At 44.2% G+C, this 26,422-nt stretch overlaps 1 protein-coding gene across 1 annotated transcript in view; it reads left to right on the plus strand.

The window, feature by feature from the left end:
* ATP2A3 (ATPase sarcoplasmic/endoplasmic reticulum Ca2+ transporting 3) overlaps positions 1 to 26,422 on the plus strand; it is a 1,260,930-nt gene that overhangs the window by 407,065 nt on the left and 827,443 nt on the right. Inside the window, exon 5 of the mRNA XM_044082905.1 lies at positions 26,209 to 26,347. Coding sequence (XP_043938840.1) covers positions 26,209 to 26,347 — 139 coding nt within the window. The remainder of the gene's footprint in view (positions 1 to 26,208; positions 26,348 to 26,422) is intronic.

The following is a 26,422-nucleotide window of genomic DNA, read 5'->3' on the forward strand; positions in this document are numbered from 1 at the left end:
TGTTTGCCTCAATGCACAACAGACATTTTAGCTCAGGACACCTTGCAAAAAAGCCTGGAAGATGCTCACCTTTTCCTTCCTTTGGCCTGGAATGTTCCTTTATGCCTCCACCTTTCCTCTGATCACAGGAGTCATTTATCTAAAAAGACTCGGAATCATCTTGGTTAACTATGTTTGGGTCTAGACAACATTGGTTCTCCCTTCTTATGAAAATGGCCTAAGGCAGTTATTGTAACCTTCCCCACAGAATGTATTTGTTCACGTAGGATGAAAGATCACTGATCCACTCCAAGCTGCAGAATTTGCATTTGACTGCTTGGATGATAGAGTTTTGATATCACTAAGGCACTTTTTCTTTCAAGATGTGCAGCAGGTATTAAAGGAGTCTAGGAAACCTGCCACATGAAAATCCTTTTTAGCCAAGTGGAAGAAAGATTCTGGTTGCCTCAAGGTGAACCGAGATCCATCCAAGGCAGAAGCCCATCTGGTTCTTTAGTGTTGTCTGTGTGGTGCTCAATTCAAGCCTTTCTTTCTAGTCTATAAAAATTCACATTTCAACCATTTCTGCATGTCTCATCTTCCCCCTTCCTTGTTCCAGTTAAAATGACTTCTGCAAAACGTTTTGCATATCCATCCACTAGGAAAACAAATGGCCCCTCCCTGGGTTCTCAACTATTCCTTTGGCACACATTGTGCCAGCTCATCAAGTGGGTTTGAATTTCTTGACCTGGAAAGCTGTTTCTTACTGCTCTGACTTTGATTTGGTGAGTGTCTGTTTACAAGTTCTGATGGTGAAATATAGCCCTCATATTTTATAGGGAGAGAGTAACTTTAAGAACTAAACCTTCCTTTATGCCTAAAGTGGTCTCGCAATTTACTTTTAATGAATGCATTTATTTCCCTTGTGTTCTTTCTTGAGAAAGTCTCAAGTCTGACACTACATTGTCAAAGCAAAAGACTTTAGAACGTCTGACCAGCTCTTCATTTATTTTGATGGAAAGAAAAAAGGACAAACATTGTCAAAACAATTTCTTAATGGCTCACTCCATCTTCTATTGTTGCCATATTAAGTTCCTAGTACAGAAAGCTAAAGCTCTTTACCAGATCCATAACTACAAAGACATTTTGGGAAGGGGTGAACTCTAGAAATATTCTAGAGACAACTACTTGGTATTCTATTCATGCCTTCAACCTTCATCTGGCTGTTACAAGATTGACTCATTTTTTTGAGCAAGAATATAGTTGGCTAGATCAGTTTTTTAAGGGTTCTGGAAGTCTGATCCTCCATGTGTCTGGAGTGTTTCTCCCCGAGCCTCCACAGAAAATTATCTCGTTCCAAGTTGGACTTTCCCTGGTAAACAAATGTTATAATATATAAAATAAAATCCTCCTTTTTGGTTGTTTAGATTTTGGCAATTGCACCATACAGCTATGATGTCCTGACTCAAATCATTGCTGCAGTTTTCTTTAGCTATGGGTCTTTGTCCACTGATGTCTGGCTGTGGTACCAAAGCTTTACCTACCCAAGGGTGTATGTCGTGCAAGCGACCTCAGCACTTAAGTTTTGAGTTATGTAGGCTAATGTATGAATGAGTACTTCAGACTATCTTACTGCCAGCCCAAACACAGGTCCTGTATCCCTTGGACTGAGCTTTGTTGAGTTTTGTACCATTTCTCTTTATTGCATTTCAGATAAGTGCCATGTTAGGGAACCTACCTTTTTTCAAGTATTTTGGTTATCTAGATAACTTTTATTATAGGTCAGCTAGGAGGGGTAAGTCAGAGTCTAGTAGGCAGATTCCTTACAGCGACTTGCATACTAATTGCCTTGTTTAGGCCCAGAATATTACTGTAAAACCTGCTCCAGTCTGCCAGTCATTTATTCCTAAAACTCTTGGGTCAAGGCTATCCTCCCTGAACATCTTCCTTGAAACTCCGTATCTAATATGTCTGACCCAAGCCAAAATGGTGGCATCATCTACATGCAATGTTGGCCTTTCATTAAGAAGAAACTCAAAAGACCCAGAGACGACTTGCAGCCTTGCAACTCTTGAGTCAGATGCACCTGCTGGGGTTACTGTACCCACGATGTCCTATTCTCATGTTGCAGTATTCATAGCCTTAGGGAGTTGCTGCCTGCAGCACTGGACATCCTGTCAGTATAACAAAGTTTTAGAAGCCGGAGTACATGTGACGTTGCATGGAAGGGCAATAAACTGATGTTGGCTATATCTTTGACGTCTGCACGTACTCAACTCAAAACTTTTCTGCCATAGTGAGATTCATACGTCCAATCGCTAATTCTGCAATCTAGCATTGGCTTGACATCGGCCATCCGATTTCGACGATAGTTTCCCGGCTGTCTGCATGGAGATGAGTACCCTTGTGGGAATTTTATTTGTTGTTTTTTTTCAGATATACATGTCTTCGACTAAGGGAAAGTCTGCTTGTGATAGGCAAATCTCGTATAAGGACACACATGAGCAGTGTTTTTGTCTAGGGGAGGCTCACGATTACAAAGCCTCTAACATTTGCCAATCCTTTGTTCTGAAAACCTTTAGAAGTCAACTGTATTTAGAAAATCAGCGCCTCAGGCGTTTGACATCCGGTATGGAAGGTGGAGCAGGCCTCTCCGAGAAGCCGCCTAGGAAGAAGGCCAAGAAACTTAGGCCTGACTCCCAAGCAGCACCTTAGTTGTCCAGCGAGATCCTAGAGGTGAATATCAGCCCAGGATCTCTCTGGACGTCTGGTATTGTGCAGCAGCTGGGAACCGAAATGTAAGCTGGTTCTGCGGATAACCCAGAGCACGTCTGTTGAGGTTTTTCAACCATCAGAACCTGATGGTGAGGGGGAACCACAGCTCCTGGCTTTGGAGGGCCCTGCTACTACTTCAGCCTTGTCATTCACTATTATGACCACTCCTAGTTTCACTTTTCCTCCTTCCACTCCTTGAAAAAGGAAGCAAAAGGAGAAACACACTTAGAGACCCTACTCCACCCTAAATTCCGTACATGGAAAACAGTTTTGCTACTGGCCCTTACTTCTGCTAGGAGGGTTTCTGAGATCCAAGCCCTTATGGTTTCTCCTCCCTGTCTTATTTTTCATAAAGATAGGGTTTGTCTCGGAACTAATCCTTCATTCATGCATAAAGTAGTTAATGAAATTTCCTTAAACCAGACCATTAATCTACCTTTTTTTTACCCTCAACCACGGAACTCCTCAGAAAGGGCTTTGCATTCCCCGGGTGTTTATAGGTAATTAAGGTTCTACTTGGATAAGACAAAACCTGTCAGTCCGACCAGCTTTTTGTCTCTTTCTATTATAGAGCCCTTGGCAAGGCAGTGTCTAAACCCACAATTGCCTCTTAGATTTCTAAGGCGATAGCCTTTTGCTATTCCTTTCATGGAAAGCAACTGAGTTCACCTGTCAAGGCCCATTCCACCAGGGCAGCTTCCTCCTCAGCAGCCTTCTTCAAGGGCGTTGATTATGCTTCTATCCTAGAGGCAGCAACTTGGTCTTCTGTACATACCTTTACCAAGCATTACAAATTGGATCTGATCTCCAGGGCTAGAGCAGGGTTTGGTAGGACAGTCCTGCAGGGTCTCTAACTCTTCTCCCCTACCTACCTGCAACTTCTTGGAGACCTGTGGTGCTCTCCCTAAGGTTATGATTACTGTGACATGAAAATAGAAGGACATAGAATAGTTGTGCAAGAACTTACCATAACCATAGATCTCAGTCTCTTCCATGTTGCATATTAAATCGCACCCACCTCCCCCTTTTGTCTTGGACATACTTATAGCACTGTTTTTGAGTGCCTGGGGAAATTAAGCATGAGTTCTTTCCTCCTGCTCCTGGGGTCACACTCTATGCGGCAGCCATTTTCTGAATTGGGTACGTGCAGACGTCACAGATATAGCCGTCAGTTTATGGTCCCTGCATGCAATGTCGCACGTACCCCGGGTTCTAAAACTTTTTTATACTAGCCAGATGTCCGATGCTGCAGGCAGCAATTCCCTAAGGTTATGAATACTGCAACATGGAAGGGAAGGACATCTATGGTTGTAGTAAGTTCTTACACAACTCTTCTTTCCATCAGATACCCTCTCAGTTGCCCATTATGAAGACCTTGTGGGAGACCAGTGTGGCTCCTGAGGCCTTGCAGGCTGCAGATGCCTCAGACACACCTTGCCTTGTCATTTCAGTTGGCCCACATGGAGTGCCTCAAATCCTTGTCAAGGAAGAGATTCCTGATACTCTAATCGAAGTACGGAATAGTTCTGAACCTGTGAGACTAATTCAGGTGGACATCACACAAGAAAGAAAGCAAGCTGAAAACTAGGTAGTGACCTCCCCAATCTCCAGTGAAAAAGAACAGATGGACTCCTCCAAGGGCTTATTTAAGGAAATCATGGCCCTGAAACCAACTCTGTGTTAGAGCTGCCACAGGCCACGCGACAGACACAATCAAGATTCCTGTTCTTCTGAGGAGCAGGATCTGGATTCTGATCACTCGGGATTATTCCTCACAGGTGCATTCCCCTGAACAGCTTTCCTCTGAAGAGGACTCCTCCTCCTCTACTGAACAGGCTTCCTTTTGGAAATCGTCCAGAACATGAGACATTTTGAATGGCAGTCTAAGCAAATCTCAGATGTTCATAAAAGATATTGCAGTCTCCTGGAAATGGGCACCCCATCTTCTGTCCCTCCAGTACTAGATGCATACCAAGATACCTTTCATTCTACATAGTCAACTCATAATTCTCAACTTCCGGCACCTAAAAGACAGATTCTGCAAGGTGCCTGATGGACTAAAATACCTCTAAAACCCTGTGGCTGACCCAGCTGCTGTCTTCCTATCCTTGGATAAGACTTTTAAACTTCTCCCCAGTGCTGTCTTCCCCATTGACAAGGATAATAGGGCTGTGGGTAGGTAGGGTAAGAAGGTCTATGCTTCTGCCACCATCTCCTTCAGAGCTATCAATTACTAGATGCAGATGACTAAATATTTGCCGTCTGTCCTGCAGTCTCTAAATAAGGGCATGTCAAACTTGCAGTCTGCAGGTTTTAAGCAAAAAATGCAGACCTTACTGTTGCAAGCAACTCAAATTATTAGGCATAGCATGAAATGCAGTTAAGATGTGTATGCCCCTTCCAGGGCTGCAGCCACAGGTTCAGTCACTGGACGTTCAGCTTGGTTATGCAGCCAACCCATCCTTGAGGACTTTAATATCTTGTTTGGTCCTGAAGCTGCAAAACCCTTCAAAACCGAAGGACTGTATGCAATTTTTACTGTCTGCATTCCCTATATTCTACAGGGACCACCCAAATAAGTCTACTTCCTTTGAGAGACCCCTGTATCAACTCAAACCAAGAAAAACGCCTAGAAAGAAATTCTTAGACCACATAGGGAATCTCTTTCAGAGTCAAAAAACCTGTATTTGCCTTGCCAGAACCTTTCTGCTTCTGAATCCCTCCACCTCTCTTTCAAAAATACTTTATGCCCTTCCTCTCAAGGAAATGGAAACCACAGGCAAATGGGTTCTGACTGTCAAAGAAGGCTGTCATGTCATGGGAAAAGCATCCCTTGAAAAGAGGGTTTACTTTTGCAGCAAAGCCAGCTACTTTTGCTCAGCCTTGTTTTTTTGTGGTACCTTGGTCAAGATGCTCCTGAATGAGTGCCTCCCTCCTTCAGAGGAAGTGTTGTATTCTTGAATTTTTCTGGTACCTAGAAATAATTCCAAAAAGGACTCCACCACTCAAAATTCAAAAATGCATGTAAATTTTATTGTGAGCGCTTTCGTTCGCATTCAATGAATGAACGTCTTCAGACATTTTAAAATTGCCAAGTCAGGTTTTAAATAACCCAAAACATCATGACATCACAAACCCTCCCATTTTTATGCTAATAAAGGAACTATTCCATCTTAAGTTCAATTTCAAAATAAAATCTACTCGTATCACACTACTTTTAGGAAAAGTCATTCCTTCAGTAATGCAGATTGTTTTGGTGTGACAGTACAGTCTTTAAATTCTTACCAGTGATTTCAATTTTAAGATGCACTTGACAGAACAGCATTCATTTAGGCCAGCATTCATTTAGGCCAGGAAAAGAGTAGGCATTCAATTTTAATTGCCAAAGTAACTCTCTCTCCTCAAGCCTAAGTGCCCAAGGACCCCCCCCCCTTAGGATCAACGTCTACCTATTTTACAACTAAATAGTGGAAGTAATGGTTTGGTTGTTCCAGTACATGTTTGGCTAAGGCATTTGTCATTCTGTTTGCTGATGCTGTATTGGTGTTCATATATTCTTTGTTTTAATTTGCCGTTCTGTTTTTTCCTGTATAGAACAGTGGCATTTTGGCACTTCTTTAGATATATGACCCCTTTTGTATTAGTCATATTTCCCTCTCAATGTGTGTTTAACATTATATATTGTAAACACTGCAACTTCTATTATACTTACAATAGGGGCACCTACCACATTTCTTCATACCTTTATTAGGAACATAAGCTTTACTATTTCTTTCCAATATGGCTTTGATGTTGTACCCCCTTCTGAATGTTATTTTAGGTCTAAGCCCCAGTTTTTTTCTCACTGAGTCATCATTAATCAGGGGCCCAATTTTTAACCAGTATGTCCCTCAATGCATTGACATCATGGGAAAACACAGTAGTGAAACTGATTATAATCCAAGTTTTCCATGTTTATCATAGGTACAATAGGACATTCACTGTATATGTTGTCATCCTTGTTTAGAATAGGTTTAAAATGTCCAATCAATCTCTTCTTACCTACTTCATTTCTAATATCTTCCAGTAGGTTTAATGAGTATCCTCTCTAAAAACATGTTCTTTAGAGTTTCACATTCAACTTCAAAATCCTGATTTAATGTTATTTTAGCCACCCTTACTAGTTGCCCCTTTACAACAGCTCTTTTCTGGTGTAAGGGGTGGCTGCTATTGAAGTGTAGGAAGTCATTTGACTATGTAGGCTTCGGTATATCCTAGCTGTATGCTTACTATTAATAGTGTCCTTAACCAATCGGACATCCAGGTAGAAAATTTCACTTGTTTCAAACTGGTATGTAAATTCTAGGAGTGATGTCATATGAGCCAAGACTTCCATAAAATTTCTGACATCCTCTGTTCATAGGTAGGTACTAGGCTATTGGCCCTAGGGCCTATATAAGCCTAGCCAAATGGTACCCTGGCTTTTGCCACCCAAGAAAATTATTTTCCTGTGCCCCTGTCAAGCCGAGCCACAGAAGTGATCCCCGGGGTGAATTTCCTTGAAAATCAAGAACATGTCATCCAGATAACGTGTATATCAATGAACCCTATCCTATTCTGAAACAGGAATTTTTTCCCAGTGTGCCATGACTCAGCAAAACTGCCCCCGCAAGGGGACTGTATCGCTACATCTGTCTTGAAGGATAAATTGTCAAACGTGAAATAATTATTGGTTAAAATCAGTTCCAATAATCTTTCCATCAAGTTTATTTCATCCCCTGGGGCTCCCTTTGTCAGTAGGAATTCTGTCACCCAACTTATACCTGTGTCTTGTGGGATCACAGTGTATAAATCTTTGACATTGGTTGTCAAGAAATTATACTCTGGATTGAATTCCAGCTCATTTATTGCTTGGCTAGAATTTTCATTTAGTTTTTACTGATTGGAGTTTTAGTATTAGAAATATTTAATTATGTAGTAGTTTTAAGCACTTACAAATCTGCACTTGTTTAGTAATGTCAAGTTTGTATACGTGTTTGTTGTTGATGCTTTTTCTATTTAAACCGGTTTTTGGCTGAAAATTTGATAAGTTGTCCTATCTCGCCTTCGTTCATTGCTAGTTGGGTTTGGAACCGAGAATCAGTTCTGACTCTGCCTATACAAAAGCTTGAGGACTTCCACCAACTCGTGGCTGCACCCTATCCCGTCATGCTTTGGAAAGATTACCTAGATTTTGTTTGCCGCTAAACAAGGTCGGGTGCTTCCATGCAGGTTCTGGCGAAGTGGAAATTTTCTTTGTTAGCTTTCAAATTTAAATTGTACTTGCTGTTTTTGTGATCAGTTATTTAAATTGTTACAGATAACTATTTAGTAGTTTGTAGGGTGGTTGTTACTATTGTTGTTTATTTCTTGTGGCCATCATTCGTCCTCTAGGCCTGTTTGAACTTTTTCCCTATCCCGGCTTGTAAGTTTGTTTGAGTTAGAGATCTTGGACTGATGTTTTTCCTCCGTTTTTCTCTTGGGTAGTCCATTTAAGTTAGAGGGCTCCCTTTGGCCCATTTAACTTGGAGGGCTTTCTTTTTTTTTTCCTTTCTTCCTCACTGTTATAGGAACCAGTTTGTTTTAGTTAGAGAATTGTTCCTTCCTACACTGTGCTATATTAGGTTTATAAAGTCAGTTGTGTTAGTTTCCTTTTGCCTGTTTAAAAAAAAAATGTTTTTTCTGGTTGACTTACTGGATTGTATTGTATTTACTGTTGGGATGTCTAAGGATCCTAAGGAATCTAAACCTTTGGTTTTAAGAAATGCGATAAGTGCAGTCAAAAGATGTTGCACTTACAGGAATAGAGTTCCTTCTGTCATGCTGTTAGTTACAGGGTGTTGATGGAATGAAGGAGCAAATTGATAGTGAGAGGCTTATTAAAGACACTGTTTTCAGAGGCTATAGAAAGGAGTCAGTTCCTCAAAAACTAGTCAAAAATCTCCTCCTGCTAGATATGAAAAATCGGAGGAGGAGAACATCCTCTACAGCTCCACATTCGAAGCCGATGAAAAACTTGCCAAAGAATCTTCTTCTGACCCAAAGGCTTTCAGGCCCATAAAATCCCCCTTTTCAGCTCCTATTGTAATTTTGGGGCTGACCGTTTCAGTTTCGGAGCCAGACCCTGTATTGGAACCGGTCTCCCCAGTGCTGACATCTCCTTTGCTACAGCCAGTGAAGTGTAGACCCTGTCCTCTCTATCCTCCAGAAGACTTTTGGATGACTATGTGGAACCTGTGGTGAAGAGGCTTTTATAGGCACTGGCCAAGATACTGCCGACTCTGACACAGAGGAATTCTGAGCTGACAAACATTGCTTTCCCTTCATTGATTCCTCCTCCGACCCATGTTTGTGTTTTGGGAGCTGGAGTGCCTGGATCCGACTGTAGTGGAATCATCTGTGCTGAGACCTGCTGTGGGATCTTCGACCCAGACTACCACTCCAAACTTCTCGGTTCCATCAGAATTTGAGGGGTTTCTGAGCCGACATTCTCCTCTTTGAGTCCAGTGAGGAGAGTCTGGTAGGACAGTTGTCTGATCCAAATCTACCTCTCGCGGCTTCAGTGTGGGTGAGTTTGGCATCTATATCAGCCTCTGAGCACACCACCTTGGTCCAGGGGAGGTCCCCCGATTTCTTTGAGACAGGGGTTTCCTCAGATCAGGGCCGAGGGGCTTTCAAAGTGATGAGGAGAGTGCTGTCACCTCAGACTGCTCCGCTTTCAGGTCCAAGTACTCTTCTTCCTAAAGTGCCAGTGCCTGCCTCAGTGCCATCTCTTCCATCCAGGCGTGGAGACCCGAAGCCCCAGAATGCCCCATTGGGTGAAGCAATCTCTTGCGAAACCTCTCCAGAGTACCCCTCTGAGGAGGTCCCTCGGAAGAGATTATGCAAGAGGAGGCATTTAGACTCCCCTGAGGAGTCCATCACTTCAGACACCGACCTCGATGAGTCAGAAGGGTCCCCACAGTCACCCTCTGAGGATGTCTCCTTTGCAGACATCCTAGAGATCCTTAAAGAGGTGAGTGGAAGGCCATCAACCCTTCTGAGGATGTCTGTATAACTGGAGGTGTTGCCCTTCGACCTCTTGGGTGTTTCCTCCCTTCACCAACTCATGAACGCAGTCAGAAAGGAGGAGTAGGGCTCTCCGAATTCAGTGGAACCTGTTCCTAGGAGGCCAGATAGGTTCATCACTGCACCCCCAGATAAGGAATTCCTCAATAAAGGTGTCGTGGTGGCGGTAGCCACCAAGAAGGAATTTGCCTCATCTGTCCATCCACCCGAACAGAGAGTCTCTAATGATGGACAGATACGAAAGCACATGTTTTCTTCAACTTCCTTTTGCACTAAGGTTGCTGAACTACCTGACCCATTTCACTAGGCTTCAGAGGGATCTCCTGAAGGAGCCAGGAGATACCCTCCCAAGGTTCTGTAGCTGCGGGGGTTTCAGACGTTTCCTCCCAGCTGTCTGCCTTAAACTCCATGGTGAACTCTTCCATGCGACTTATTTTCCTACACAGCGGATGGAACGAGTAGGGCAGCTGGCACATGTATTTCCTTGAGGCATTCCTGGATGTGCTTATGTGATTTTGCAGAACCCTTTAAGTCTTCCTTTATTAACGCCCCTTTCGACAGCTCGTCCTTGTTTGGGCCAAAGGTTAGAGAGACTAACCAGGTGCGAACAGGAGGGAAAGACTCTTTCTGCCGTTGAGTCCCACACCTTATCCCAAAGGTCAGAATGGGGGAAAATGTGGTTCCATAAGTCCCAGATAGCTTTCGTGGATGCACGTGGCAGAGGGGGGGGGATGACTATGGAAGACGCTGACCACGTAGCAGATGGGATCTGCAAAACCAGGGTGACACTGATTCCTTCCTTGGTAAACCCTTTCAGCATTCCTGAGAGGAGGCCCATCTGTCCATCTCTGCAGGTAATCGGGGGGTCACTTGTTGTACCCAAACGCCTGGCTAGAAATAAAAGACAAATGGGTGCAAACTATCATATCCAGAGGTTGTTACATCCCCCCCCTTTAGAAAGAAAATCAGTCCCAGATGTTTCACCCAGTCAAAGGAATCATGCAACTCCTAGAGGTACAATGGTTGCTAGAAAGAGTCATCCAAAAATGCCCCCGCAGACCAAATTGGATCCAGAACTTTACTCAAGGTGCTTTTTAGTTCCAAAAAAGACTGGGGACTGGGGGCTCATTCTGGATCTCAGCAGACTAAACAAATTCGTCAAAAAGTTGAAGTTCCAGATGATGACACTGCAGTCGATACTCCCTTTTTTGGGGAAAGAATTGGATGTGTTCGATAGATCTTCAGGAGATGTACTACCACATGAAAATGGACAGACAATCCAGGAGACACTTGCGCTTTTGGCTGGGAGCCAGTCACTGCCAGTTTTGAGCCCTGCCCTTTGGTCTCGCTACAGCCCCCAGAATATTCACCAAATACATGGCAGTGTTTGACTCACTTGAGGCATCTAGGATTCTGGGTGTTTCCGTACTTAGACGACTGGCTCCTAACCGCCACCACCAAGCATTTACTAAAAAGAGCAAGAGACACCACCATTCATCTTTGCTCTCAGCTAGGCATCACAATAAATTTCAAAAAATCTGCCTTGTTGCCATCACAGCATATCATCTTTATAGGGACAGACTTGGATACATGACAACTGTTGGCCAAACTTCCTCCCGAGAGGATTCACACCTTACGTCATCAAGTCAAACACCTCTTAACCAAGAAAGTGCAAGCAAGGGTTGTTTTAAGTGTTTGGTACCATGGCATCAGCAATAACCTTAATACCCTTAGCTTGTCTACACATGAGGATTCTTCATTGGCTACTATTCACCCAGTGGTCCATGCAGGAGCTGCCCATATCTCACATAATTATCATAACAGAATCCTGCAAGAAAGATCTGTGCTGGTGGATTCATTCCTTTCAAGTACTTTAGGCCGACCATTCGTCCTTCATAACCAGTAGCCACAGTGACCACGGATGCTTCCCAGATAGGGGGTGGCATTATCTTGGAAAAGGCTGTCCAAGGTGTTTGACAGGAACATGAGAACCACTTGCATATCGATGTTCTAGAGATGAGAGCGGTGCTTTTGGTGTTGCAAGCATTTTAGGACTCCCTCCCACTAGGAACAATTGCAATTCAGACATGTCAGTGGTGTGGTACATAAACAAGGAGGAATAAAATCTTACTCCCTATGTTAAGAGGCCCAGAGAGTATGGCAGTGGGCAGTCTCTTCCCAACATTTCCTGACTACAACGCACATCCCAGGTAAGTCCAGCATGATAGCGGACATATTCAGCAGAGCTATTGTGATGCCTCATGAGTGGCCCCTAAAACCAGAGATAGCAGAGAAGATCTTAAAAATTTGGGGCCAGCCTTGCTGCGATGTTTTTACCACATCCATGAATGCAAAGTCCAGCAGCTATTTTGCCCTGATTCCCCCCACCAGGGGAGTCACCAAGGGGCTCACTCGTACACAATTGGCCCCCAGGTCTCTTCTTTGCCTTTTTCCCATTCCCCTTCATTCCCAAAGTCCTTCAGAAAGCCAGCACGTTGAGAAGCATTTGATACTCATTGTGCCATACTGGCCTCATCAGATTTAGTTCCCCTTCCTGTTGCCCCATCTCCAAGAGGAGCCGTGGATTCTGGACCCAGTTCCAGACCTCCAGACTCATCAGTCAGGGATGCTCCCATCTATCAATTCAAACCTTCAAATTGACAGCTTGGCTGCTTTAGTTCTGTACATAGCTAGGTTTCCAGATATTTCCTCTGCAGTAAAACATATCTTGATTTAGTCTCATAAGGCCTCAACCAGAAAATTGTATTCTAGCAAATGGAAAAGATTTTCCCGTTGGGCTTTCAACAACCACATTGATCCTTTTACTGCACCTATAATAGCTGTATTAGATTTTCTAGTTGAGACTTTTTGATGAAGGTGCAGCTGTAGCTACTATTAGAGTTCAATTAGCTGCTATATCAAACTATCATATCAGAGAAATGGGACTAAAATCATGTCTCACAGGCTTTGAAAAGCCTTTTTAAAGGTACTCTCTTACTAAGACCTCCAGTAAAAGAACCACCAACTCCATGGAACCTAAACTTTGTCTTATCCACCTTGATCCTCCCCTGCCCTTTCAACCGGAATCATGTGAATTAAAGTTTTTAACATGGAAGACCACCTTCTTGACACCCATTACATCTGCTAGACGGGTATCAGAACTTCAAGCATTATCAGTACATTCCCCCTTGCATGATCTTTCACAAGGATAGTTTCCCTGTGAACTTAACCCTTCATTCCTCCCAAAAGTATGTTCAGAAGCAAATTTAAATCAGTCCATTGACTTGCCTGTCTTTTTCCCAAACTATGGTAACAAGTCAGAGTACAAGCTACACCATCTAGACGTACACACAGTTACTTTTCTATCTGCATAGAACGGAGGAGTTCAGAAAATCAGACCAACTGTATCTTTCTCTGATAAAAAGAAGGGTGCCCCCATATCAAAGGTCACACTTTCCAAGCGGATTACAGACTGTATAACTTTCACATTCAAATCTCAATAGAGCTCATCGAGGGAAGTAAAGGGCCACTCCACAAGAGCTGTAGCAACCTAATCAGCCTTTCAGGCAAGGCTACCTATGGATTCCATTTGTGCAGCAGTAGCATGGGTGCAAAGCTTCATACCTTTATCACTCATTACAGAGTCAATTTAGCCTCCAGGAACAGGGCTTCTTTTGGATCCACTGTTCTGAAGAGTATTCTCCCTTGAACCACCCGAGAAATAAGGTGCTAGGGATGCTCTTCCAGCCAGCAATAAATGAAGGCGAGATGGGACAACATAACATTAAGTTTTGTACTCACCAATAACATTCCATGATGTTCGTGTTTCACTGCTACAGTCATTACATTTGGGTTATCCTGCCGTCAGGCGGTCCCGCAGTCGGCCAGAGTTCCAAAGTCTTGGTCTGGCATCAGTTGCAGTCGCTTCTTCCCTGACGTCAGTGCACCAGGGGTATATAAGATGCAGCCGACGCCATTTTCTCCAGTCTTTCTTGCCGTGCGGTGCCCGAAGCAAAAGCAGTTCGCAAGTGCCGGTTGGCCGACTCCTGAGATTTTCAATTCGAATTTCAGAATCAAAGTCTTCAATAAAGCTTACTACCCCGCTGGGGAAACTTTTTCTTGCTTCAGACTGATGGCAGTAAAAGTTAATAATTGTATTTCCTGTGGGAAGCAAATACCTCACAAGGATTTTCATTCTTACTGTATTCCATGCCTAGGCCCAGTCCACGACATCACTAGTTGTCGGTATTGTGCTAGATTTAACAAACGCACTATTAAACGTCGGCTTGATTTTGCTCGCCATTATTTTGGCCGAAGGTTTAATTATACCATGCTGTCGGAACAACTGATGACCGGAATACATAAAAAACGCAAAGACAAGGATAAGGACAGGCATCCGAGGTCCAAAACTGACGATGAAGCCTCTTCTAGGCCAGTTGCCAGTTCTCGGTGAGGTGCTTTTGCAGATCCTGACAACCGCTACCTCAGAGCCACAGGTCGCCTCCGACTCCCACGTGGAGTTGTCTAGGCCTCTGGATACTCAAGGTGTTGGGCCTATGGAAACTAACCCTTCAGATGGGTCCAGAGCCCCTGAGCAGGCATCTGCTTCTGAGGGTGTTTTCAGACCTTCACAGCTTACCATAAAAACTACAGCCAAGTCTAAGCCTCCTTTAAAGACAAAGAAGCAAGTACAGCATTCACCTGGACAGGCCTCCATGCCTAAAAAAACAGATGCTCAAAATGGCCAAAGACTTAATCACTCTGATCAGGAGTACCCATCCCCCTTCTGATAAAAGGCCTAGGCAGGATACAGACTATGATTCCTCTGACCAGGTTTCCATTTCTTCTGATTCCTCTTCAGACCATGGATACTCCTTACCCCCCTATGGGGACTCGGATCCTGAAGAATCAGTTACTTCAGCCTCTCCTCCTGAGGATTATTCTTTTGGGCACACTTTACATACCATGAGGGGGAGCATTTCCATTGGGAGGGCCAGGATTACTCAGAATCCAAGAAAAGGCTCAGAGACTTTTTTATTACCTCAGCACAGACCCCTTGCTATTCCGCCAGTGCTAGATATTGTGGATGATGTGTTCTCTGAATCCAGTTTAAATCCTGTTTCTTTGCCCCCTGCTCCAGTCAAGCCAAACAGGTACTACAGAGTCCCTGACTCTCACAAATTTCTTTATAAAAACCCTGTTGCTGACACAGAAACTATTTCCCAGGGTCCCAAAAGGGTAAAGGCTTCCACGGCTAAGAATCCAGTTCCCTCTGACAGGGATTCTAGAGCATTAGACAGATGGGGGAAGAAAGTTTACACTTACAACTTTAGCAGTGAGAGCTTTAAATTGCCAGTTTCACATGCTTTAATACCAACAATATTTAATGTCTCTGTTAAAACAGAAAATGACTACATTTTCAGAACATCCTGACTATAAGGAAATGCAGGATTTATTGCATGCAGCTGAACAAGTGGGAAAACATACTTTGCAATGTGGTTTTGATTCATTAGAGGCTTCTTGTAGAGCAGCAGTTACAGGATCTGTGATTTGAAGTCATGCTTGATTAAAAGAGCAAGATTTACCTGATCATGTTAAGGCTAAATTATTGGATGCTCCTTTACAGCAGGATATTTTATTTGGAGTTAAGGCAGAAGGGGTATTAAAGAAAATGGAGGATAAGGCAAAATCTATGCAAACAGTGAAGGATTTCTTACAGGTACAGCCACCTCGATTTAGCAGAAACTGGCCTTCAAAGAATTGGTCCTTTCCAGTGTCAGACAGACCACAAAGTGGCAGATACAGATGCCCAAGAGGCAGATCTCAGCCCCAAGACTCTTACAGACCACGACAGTGGGGTGCTTCAACCCCAAAAGGAGGTGAAGACAAGTCACAACCTTACAGGAAACAGTCCCAATGACTTCTCCATTCGAATGCCAAGCACTTACTTTTGGCAGCTCCCTTAGGGGGAAATTTAGCACGTTTTTTCTCAAAATTGGCATATAATCACTCAAGACAAATGGGTTCTGAATATTGTGTCTCAAGGTTACAGGTTCCACTTTCACACTCTACCAAAGCTAAAAGGAATGCCAAACCTGCCACAAATTCAATGGGCAGAGGCACAAAAACAAATTACAGCCCTCATGGACATGAGAGCTATTCAAAAAGTGTCACAACAGGAAGAGGGACAAGGATTTTACTCAAGACTTTTCTTGGTCCCCAGAAAGGACAAAGCCTGGAGACCCATACTAGACCTTTCTACTCTAAATACTTACCTGGATGTTCCGAAATTCAAAATGTTGACACTACAACAGCTTCTTCCCATGCTGGGCAAGAAGGCTTGACTTGTTACTTTGGACCTCAGAGGCATACCTGCATGTCCGTATCAGACAAAATTGCAGAAAACTCAGATTCATAGCTGGTTCAATGCATTACCAATTCTCTGCACTGCCCTTTGGCTTATCTACTGCACCCAGGGTCTTCACAAAGTGCCGGGCACCAGTAATTGCATTTTTCAGACAAAAAGGAATTCAAATATATCCATACCTGGAACGACTGCCTTATTCAAGCAGAGAGCAAGGACATTCTTCTAAAGCATCTAGCATTTGTAAAAAGGATGCTAATTTGCCTACGGTACACAGTAAACGAAAATAAGTCAAAACTAGTGCCCTCACAAGAGATAATATTCCTGGGTGCCAGCTTAAATACAATGGCCCAGATGGCTTATCTCACACCAGACAAGCAAGGACAACTAACTCAGTACTTTCAGTTGATGGCAACAAAACCCCAACTCCCTGCAAGAAAAATTCTGCAGGCCTTGGGATTCATAGCATCCTGCATACTACTAATTCCATATGCCAGACTGCATATGAGGAAATTACAATGGTACCTAAAAAGTGTTTGGATTCAACACTGTCACAGTTTGGAAGCAGTAATACCACTAATTCCCTGCCTACAACAGGAGTTTTGATGGTGGGCACAAGCATGTCACCTCAACAAGGGACAGCCTTTCACTCTACCCACAACCAGGCAGATACTAACATCAGATACTTCGGATTACGCCTGGGGAGCAAACATGGCAGGAAAATGTATTCAGGGCAAGTGGACCGCAGACCAAATGCATCTTCACATCAATCAAAAAGAGATGTTGGCTGTACAAATGCCCTAACAGCTTTCAAGGACCTTCTGCATCCAGGACAACTATTATTAAAGACAGACAACACCACAGTTATGTGGTACATAAACAAGCAAGGGGGCACTCATTCATATCCCCTGTAAAGACGAGCCATGACCTTGTGGAACACAACTCTAGCCTATCAAGTTAATCTACAAGCACAATTCCTGCCAGGAAAGAAAAATACTCTGGCAGATGACTTAAGCAGAAACATCATGGATCCTCACGAATGGAAATTAAATCCACAAGTATTCAGCATGATGACGCAAAAATGGGGTTGCCCAGACATAGATCTTTTTGCCACCCTAATGAATTGCCAACTACAAAAAGTCTGCACAAGGACTTCTCACGCACAAGCATGGAAAGTGGATGCTCTTCTGTTCACCTGGAAAAACCTAAACGTCTATGCCTTCCCACCACTGCCTCTCCTTTCAAAGATACTCCTAAAAGCCAGACAAGAAAAACCACAGATGATCCTGATTGCTCCAGACTGGCCATGCCAGCACTGGTACCCTATCTTAAGGAACTTGCCTCAGGGCCCACCATGGATTTTACCCCAAATTCCACACCTTCTGACTCAACACAACAATCAGATCCTGCACGGTCAGCTCAAAACCATAACCTGGCTGCATGGCAGATAGTTTAGTCAAACAGGCAACACCTCTATCTAAAGCTGTTATGGATGTCATCTTGGAGGCCAGGAGGCCTAGCACCAGGAAAGCTTACTCAGAAAAATGGAAGAGATTCTGGGCCTGGAATCATGCTCACAGCCTTGACCCTGTTGTTCCAAACATTCCTCAGATTTTACAATACTTAACTGAGATGCTGGACAGAGGCCTATCCTTTTCATCAATTAAGATCCACGCCTCTGCCATTTCTGCACATTACAACACGGATCCTCCTTTATTCTCTCATCCCTTGCTAAAGCAGTACCTCAGAGGGGCTAAAAACATAAGACTGCCCCAGAGAGCACCAACACCAACTTGGGACCTCAATTTTGTTTTGGAAAAACTGACCCTTCCACCTTTTGAGCCAGCCAATATAGCCGACATAAAATTTTTATCATGGAAAACAGCTCTGCTCCTGGCAGTAACTTCAGCACGAAGAGTCTCAGAGCTACAGGCATTAATGGTAGTGGAACCTTTTATAATTTTTTCATCAGGACAGGGCATCTTTAAGGACAAACCCTACCTTCATGCCAAAGGTGGTATCTAGTGTGGCTCTTAAACAAACCATCCATTTGCCTACTTTTTACCCAAACCCCCAGAATAAAGGGGAGAAACTTCTGCATTCTTTCGACATACACAGGCAGCTACGATTCTACTTGGACAAAACAAAAGCTTTCAGGAAAACTGATCAGTTGTTTGTTGCATATGCTGCAGGAACACAAGGCAAGGTTATCTTAAAGCAGACTATATCCAAATGGATAGGACACTGTAATTTAGTACTGCTACACACAGCATGGAAAATCAGTCCCTAATAACATTAGGCCTTATTCCACCAGGGCAACAGCCTTTCTCAGAGGAGTACCTACCAAAGAAATTCTTGCGTCTGCAACTTACAGTTCAGTGCACACCTTCACCAAGCATTACCACCTGCCTCTCTACTCTAAATCCAGAGCAGGATTTGCCACTGCAGTTCTGCAGGGTCTCTTAGCCAATCCTAACTCTTTATAGACCAGCCACCCAAACCTAGCTTTGGTATTCAACCCAAGTGTGATGACTGCAGCAGTGTAACACGATGAACATAGTACAGTTTTGTACCTACCATAAATGTAGATGTTCGAGTGTTCACACTGCTGCAGTCCAGGTTACCATCCCGCCATCCCCTCTGAACTAGCTGGACTTATCTATACCCTTCTATCCTATACAACCTTTGGGGTGTATTTGCTGGTAGCTGAAGGTACTCTTTTTATTTTATATATATATTTTTGATTAGCAATATGTATTGTCTACCCACTTGGTGGCACCTGACATCTGGGGCAAGAAAAACTGAAGAAAATGGCATCGGATGCATATTATATACCCCTGGCGCACTGACGTGAGAGAAGAAGCAACAGCAACCGACACCGGACCAAGACTTTGGAACTCTGGCCAACTGCGGGGACCGCCTGACGGCAGGATAACCCAAGTGTGATGACTGCAACAGTGTAAACACTCTAACATCTACATTTATGGTAGGTACAAAACTGTACTTTCTGCAGGGCCTCATAGCCGCTCCTAATGCTATTGAGCTCCAGCCTTCCAACCTTGGCTTTGGGATTCAACCCAAGTGTAATGACTGCAACAGTGAAACACGAAGAACATAGTACAGTTGTGTACACGTACCATAAATGTAGATGTTCGAGTGTATTCACTGTTGCAGTCCAGGTTACCCACCCAGCATCCCCCATATCTTTGCTGCAATTTATCTGCTGTTCTCTAACGTATACAACCTATGTGATGTATTTGCTTATAGATGAAGTTATTATATATATTTTGGTGCATGCATGTTTTATTGGCATATTTTTAGCCTACCCTTTGTTAGGGGCACCTGACATCTGGGGCAAGAAAAACTGAAGAAAATGGCGTTGGCTGCATCTGTTATACCCCTGGTGCACTGACGTCAGGGAAGAGACGACCGCAACCAACGCTGGACCTAGACTTTGGAATTCAGGCCGACTGAGGGTAGCCTGCCAGCAGGATAACCCAAGTGTAATGACTGCAACAGTGAATACACTCTAACATCTACATTAATGGTAAGTGTACACAACTGTACTTTTTTGTTGTAGTGATTGTATTTTACTACCACTAAACAATTGATCTGATGTTATTATTCATTCATTCCTTACTGATGGGCTCAGAACAGATTCTCGGCTCCATCTTGGCCACTGTACCAAGCTCGTGTCAGCCAAAAAAAACTCTCATGGTAAGATTACCCATAATGCCTCTCTCCCCATTACTTCAGATCTTGTTTGCCGCATAGGACGTGTCAAGCCTTTCACTCTCAGCGAAGTGGTTTTTGCTTGTTATAACTTTTTGTTGAATCTTTGTCATTTTTACTATATTACCTCTCGCTACCCCTTTTCTGGTAAAGTGCCTAATTTTTTCCTCCCCTTTACCGTTTCTCTGGAATTCCTTCCTATCATCATTGGTGGCTCCCGCCCTTACCCTCTGTGGTATTCTTGGGATACCATTGTTGGTACACTTTTCTTCCTCTTTTCTCTCTCTCTCTATATATATATATATATATATATATATATATATATATATATATATATATATATATAAAAATGTGGTGTAGTGGCCTTGTTATTACCACTGGGTTCAAAGCTTGCGACCAGTGTGCCCATAAAATGCTGAATTCGGATGCACATTCTTCTTGTGTTTATTGTTTGAAGGTTCCTCATCTGACTGTTCAGCCACCTTGTGATATTTGTGCGGGCTTTAGTACTCGTACACTCAATGAGAGACTCAACAAACTCATTCTTAAAGGAGTACTGGAATCTCCTTTCTCTGAGGCTTTTTCTGCATCAGAGGATTCCCCATCCCCCCCCAGAAAAGATCATAAGAAGAGGAGCCATTTTGTTCCCTCTTCTCTTAAAGATCCAGAATCTTAGTCTTTAGACCTAAAATACCAAAATTGTCTTCAGTTCCCTTGGCTCCAGGGCTCAAAACCCCTTCCTTCGTGCCGATGGTGGAACCAACCCTGGTTATGACTGCTAAACTGCCTCCTACATCGGCACCGGGACTTGAGTCCCCTACTTCGGTGCCAACTACTGAACCGAAGTTTGATAAGACCTTTTCGGTATAGACTACCATGGTACCGGCCATGACTACATCTGTCCAGATTCTCCCTTGGACCCAAGTAAGAGTCTCCAATTCCGGTAACTTCCCCCCTCCCTACTGCATTTTCTACAGGTCCATCGACCTCTGTGTCAAAGGGAGAGCCCATACCATGGACCAGATACTCCCCATCGACTGATCCATTCTCAGGCCATGTAGCCCCTTTTGGAACGTCCAGATGCCTATCAGAACTAGACGTGGTCAGACTTGTGGATCAACTCTTGATGGCTAGGGCTCGACTTCCCTTAGTAAACCCTCTTTCCCATTTGGAGCAGAGGAGCTCTCCCCACAGACTCCGTTTTATACTCCTCCTTCGACCTCTCTGGGTCTGAAGCCCTTAGCTCCAATTTCTTTTCCAGTTCCAGCTGTCACGATTCCAGCGGCATCCATGTTTGTGGCACCGATCTCCCTGTGGACGTCGACTCCTTCAGAGCTGAGCCATCCTCAGGTCGGGGCTAGCTCGTCTGCATCGAGGGTCCTAGCCCGGTGGCGAATTTTTTTCTACTGCACCGTGTCCTGCGGCCCCAATGAATGCTGTAGCTCTGAGTGTCCTCAAAGTTCCTCTCCTGTCTGAGCAGGATGTGACCCCAGTTCCGAGGTTGTCCCTTTGTTACGGGCTCCCCATCCCTCTTCAGGTGGACCTGCCTTTCAGGCAATAGGGTGCTGGCCTTTGCAGGCACTCGGCTAACCCCACAGGCATCTGAACACCATATGTACATTCCTCCTAGGCCTCAGTCTGTCACTTCAGGACACTGGGTGCAGGAGCTGCAAGATACCCTTGAGCAGGGTACTCTCTCTCCTGAGTCCTCTTCGGAAGCCCCCGGCGAGGAGATTCCAAGGAAGAGAATGTGCAAGAGGATGCATGCAGACTCCCTGGAAGAGTCTGTCACAGAAGACACTGACTATAATGGAGAGGCTCCCTAAAATCTCTGCCGGAAGAGGTCTTCTTTGGAGACATCCTTGAAATTTTGAAACCGCGAGGAGATTGGAAGTCCTCATACCCATCCTTCGAGGAGTCCATGTTCTTGTAGACCTTCCGTGCCTGGCCCTCTATCGCCTGGGTGACCCCGGCTGCCAACAAGCTTGTCCAGCTCATCATGCAGTGTGCATGGAAAAAAACAGACTTCATTGAGCCTATCCCCTGGAGACCAGATAAATTCTTATGTCCCCCCGAAGATGGCCCTCCATTGGTCTAAATGATAGCCTGTGGATGCAATGGTGTTGGCGGCAGCAACGAAGAAAGAGCTCACCGAGGAGAGCCACCATGTTCATCCCCCCTGAGCAAGGAGTCTTGGGCGTTGGACATACTAAGGAAGCGGACGTTTGCTTGTTTGACCTTTACCATTCGGTCATTGAATTATCTGCACATTTCCCTAAGCTCCAGAGAGATCTCATCACACAGCTCTCTGGAACACTAGCAGGAGCTGTATCTGATGAGGTCTGTGGTAAGGTGGCCTCACAGCTTGCAACCCTAGAATCCATCTCAAACTTATCCATGAGGTTGGTCTCCCATGCAACCGAAGGGGCAGCAAGATTGGCGGGTGCAGGTGTTGTCATGAGACGTCACACCTGGATGTGCCTCTGTGACTTCACATACCATTTCAAAGCTTCCTTCCTCTATGCTCCCATCGAGCCTTCTACCCTTTTTGGATCCAAAGTGAAAGACACGCTAACCAGTTGTTAGCAGGATGGTAGGACCCTGTCTGCCATAGGTGTCTGTTTTTCCAATCTCCAACGATACTTCTCTAGGAATCAGAGGAATGGGAAAATGTGGCACAAGAAGTCCCAGGGTCCTTTCTGTGAAACACGTGGTGAGCATATTCCACAGGGCAGAGGGGGGTAACTCCTCCGGAAGACTTCCCTTTTGGGGCAGGGGGGGGTCTGTGCAATCAGGGTTCCAGAGATTCTTTCTCTGGCCAGCCCTACCAGCGCTCCTGAGGAGAGGCCCGATTGCTTTCCTCTGGAAGCAGTCGGGGGACGTTTCTCATTGCACCAACATGCCTGGCAAAATATCACCTCAGACTTCTGGGTGCAACAGATATTACCAGAGGTCATCACATCCACTTCAATCTTCACACCAAATCTCCAAAACATATTCTCGACGTTCCACCCAGTCAAAGGGAATGTGCAGCTCAAGAGGTTCTAAAACTGGTTCAAGAGAGTCATCCAAATAGTCCCACCAGACCAGATATGATCTGGGTTCTATTCCAGGTTATTTTTAGTGCCAAAAAGACAAGGTACTGGAGACCTATTTTGGACCTCAGTATCTTAAACAAGTTTGTCAAGCAGACAAAGTTCCAGATGGTCACAGTTCAGTCTGTCCTTCCTTTCCTGGAAAAAGACCATTGGATGTGCTGTATAGATCTTCGGGATGCGTCTTACCACATAAAGATGGACAAGCGATCCAGAAGATTCCTCAGCTTCCTCCTGGGAGCCACTCATTACCAGTTTTGCACACTGCCCTTTTGCATCTCTACAGCTCCCAGAGTGTTTACCAAATGCATGGCAGTGGTAGCAGCTCACCTGAGACTGCAGTAATTCTGGGCATTTCCATATTTGATTGGCTCCTCACTGCTTCCACCAAGCATCTACTGATAATGGCACGACAGTACACTCTACTACAGGCACAGTGTTTAGGGAAGTCAGCTAACCCCGGCCCAGTCCTCGGATTTCATTGGGGCAACGCTGAAAACATCTTGTACGGTCTCCCTTCCTCGTCACAGATTGGAGAGACTTGCTTCTCAGATCCAAGCGATACTCCCCTGAGGCAAGGTGCCCTCTTGGGCAGTCCTTCAAGTCTTGGGGTCAATAGCATCAACAATAACAATTGTCTCACTAGCAAGACTACATATGAGAATACTTCAGTGGCGCTCATCAACACACAATGGTCAATGTTAACTCACCCATTATCTTTCCAAATTCATTTAACGGAACTTTGTAAGAAGGACTTGATTTGGTGGATGCAGCAAGACATATCTCTATGGAGCTGACCCTTTTTGCCCCAGCAGCCCAAGGCCATAGTGGCCACGGATGCTTCTCTGACCGGGTGGGGGGGCATTTTCAGGGACAGACTGTCCAAGGCACTCTGTCATCAGCAGAGGGCAATTTGCATATCAGTGTCCTGGAACTAAGGGTGGTGCTTCTAGCATTGCAAGCATTCCACCACGCCATTCTGTCAAGGACTGTTGCTAATCAGACAGACAGCATGTCAGTGGTCTGGTACTTCAGCAAACAAGGGGGAACCAAATCCTATCCTCTGTGTCGGGAAGCCATGAGAATTTGGCAATAGGCGATAGTTTCCAACAGCTTTCTAATAACAATGCACATTCCCGGGGATTCCAATGTGATTTCAGACAAATTAAGCAGGTGCATTCTCCTGTCTCATGAGTGGTCTCTTAATCCTGCAGTGGCGTCTATGATTTTTGATCGCTGGGGCCAGTCTTGCTGAGACTTGTTTGGCTCGCCAATAAATCACAAGTGCAAAAGCTACTTTCCCCTAATCCCCCCTCAGGGGAACCCCTGAGGGATGTGCTCATGCACAATTGGCCCACGGGTCTGCAATGCTTTTCCTCCGATACCATTGATCCCGCATTTGTTAAAGAAAGCAGTTCGGTTGAGAAGCAAAGTAATCCTCATTGCTCCTTATTGGCCTCGACAAGTTTGGTTACCCTTCCTATGGCCTCGTACAGTATGCAAACCATGGATTCTGGATCCATCTCCAGAATTACTGTCACACCCTCAAGCCATGATCTACCAGAACTTCTCTACCCTCAAAATGATGGCTTGGTTCCTCCACTTCCAATAATTGCCAGGCAGAAGAACCTTTCCACCTCATTCTTCTGGCTTCTCATAAGCCTTCCACCAGAAAATTGTATTGTGATATTGGATGAGATTTAGTTTATGGGGCTCGTGATATTTATCCTGGTTCAGCCTCCGTTCCTGATGTACTTCATTATCTCTGCAGCCTGTTACAATCCGGAGTAGCAGCTTCTACGATTCGGGTTCACCTGGCTGCTATTTCCAATTTTCACGATGGCTTCGGGGACAACTCCTTGATTTTTCACCACCTCTCTAAAATTTTTTTAAAAGGGGTTTCTCACATCAGACCCCCCATTAGAGAACCTATTGAACCTTGGAGTCTCACCCTCATGTTGCAGGCGCTAACTAAAGCTCCATTTGAACCTGCAGTCAATTGTGACATGAAATTTCTCTTTCTTGTGGCTATTACTTCAGCATGTAGGATATCCAAACTTTAGGCCTTGTGTCAAACGTCCCTACTTAATTTTTCACAAGGACCGAGTATTGCTACGGACTAATCCTTCCTTTCTGCCCAAAGTAATTTCAGAGTTAACCATGAACCAGACTATTGACTTACCAGTGTTCTTCCCTAATATTTCAAATAAAGGGGAGTACTGTCTCCACTTACTGGATGTACACAGACAATTACGGTTCTATTTGGACAGAGCAAAATCCTTTAGGAAATCCGACCAGCTTTTTTTCTCTTATTCTGGGCCTAAAATAGGAGAGTCAGTTTCCAAGATTACTTTGTCCAAATGGCTAAGAGATTCCATATGTTTTGCTTGCCATCATAGCAAATTGCCCCTGCCTAACAAAATTAGAGTGCATTCAACAAGATCTGTGGCAACTTCGGTGGCCTTTCACTGTAGGGCTACCATGCACAATATTTGTGCAGAAGCAATGTGGGTCTCTCTACATACCTTTATTAATAATTACAAATTGGATTTTGTCGCCAGGGGGAGAGCTGCCTTTGGCTCGGTTGGTGTTCAAGAATAATCTTCCATAGGGCCTCCCAGGAAACTAGGTAGCTAGAGATGTTGTCCCATCAGTAAGGAATGAATGAAGATTAACAATACGATAAAGAAGTTATGTCTTACAATAACGTTCCATCTGTGGTGTTCATTCATTTATTACATCCCCCGACCTTTCCTCTCCAGTAGGCTCCTGGAGGATTTTGGATATGGTCCTTTATCTGGTTTAGGGTATTCTGAGCAGAAAAAGTCTCCATTTTTACATGGGGAGAGAGGCACGGTGGGTAATTTTAGCATGAGAGTTTTTTGGCTGACTCGAGTTTGGTACAGTGGCTGAGCTGGAACCAAAGTTTGGTTCCAAGCCCATCAGTAATGAATGAATGAAGATGAGCAACACAAATCAAACGTTACGGTAAGACGCAACTTCTTTATCTGTTTAGATAGTTGGATTTTCTGAATTCTGTTAATTTTTTATAATCTTGTTAGCGTCTCACTTCCTTCTCAGAAAGGTTAAAACTCCTGCAGAAGTGATTGTGAATACTGATTTAGTCCTTTTCAGATGTCAGTATTGTCATATTAATAAGTGCATATTTTTTTCCAGGAAAGGAATGCTGAGAGTGCAATTGAAGCACTGAAGGAGTATGAACCAGAGATGGGTAAAGTGATCCGCTCCGATAGGAAAGGAGTCCAGAGAATTAGAGCCAGAGATCTTGTTCCTGGAGACATTGTTGAGGTGGCAGGTAGGGAAAAGGACAAATACTTTCTTGCACATGTCTGTCTCTGTGTGTGTGTCTGTCTCTCTCTCTCTCTCTCCT

This window comes from Protopterus annectens, chromosome 9.part0, assembly GCF_019279795.1.
Source record: "Protopterus annectens isolate FY-2018-M chromosome 9.part0, PAN1.0, whole genome shotgun sequence".
Taxonomy (NCBI): domain Eukaryota; kingdom Metazoa; phylum Chordata; order Ceratodontiformes; family Protopteridae; genus Protopterus; species Protopterus annectens.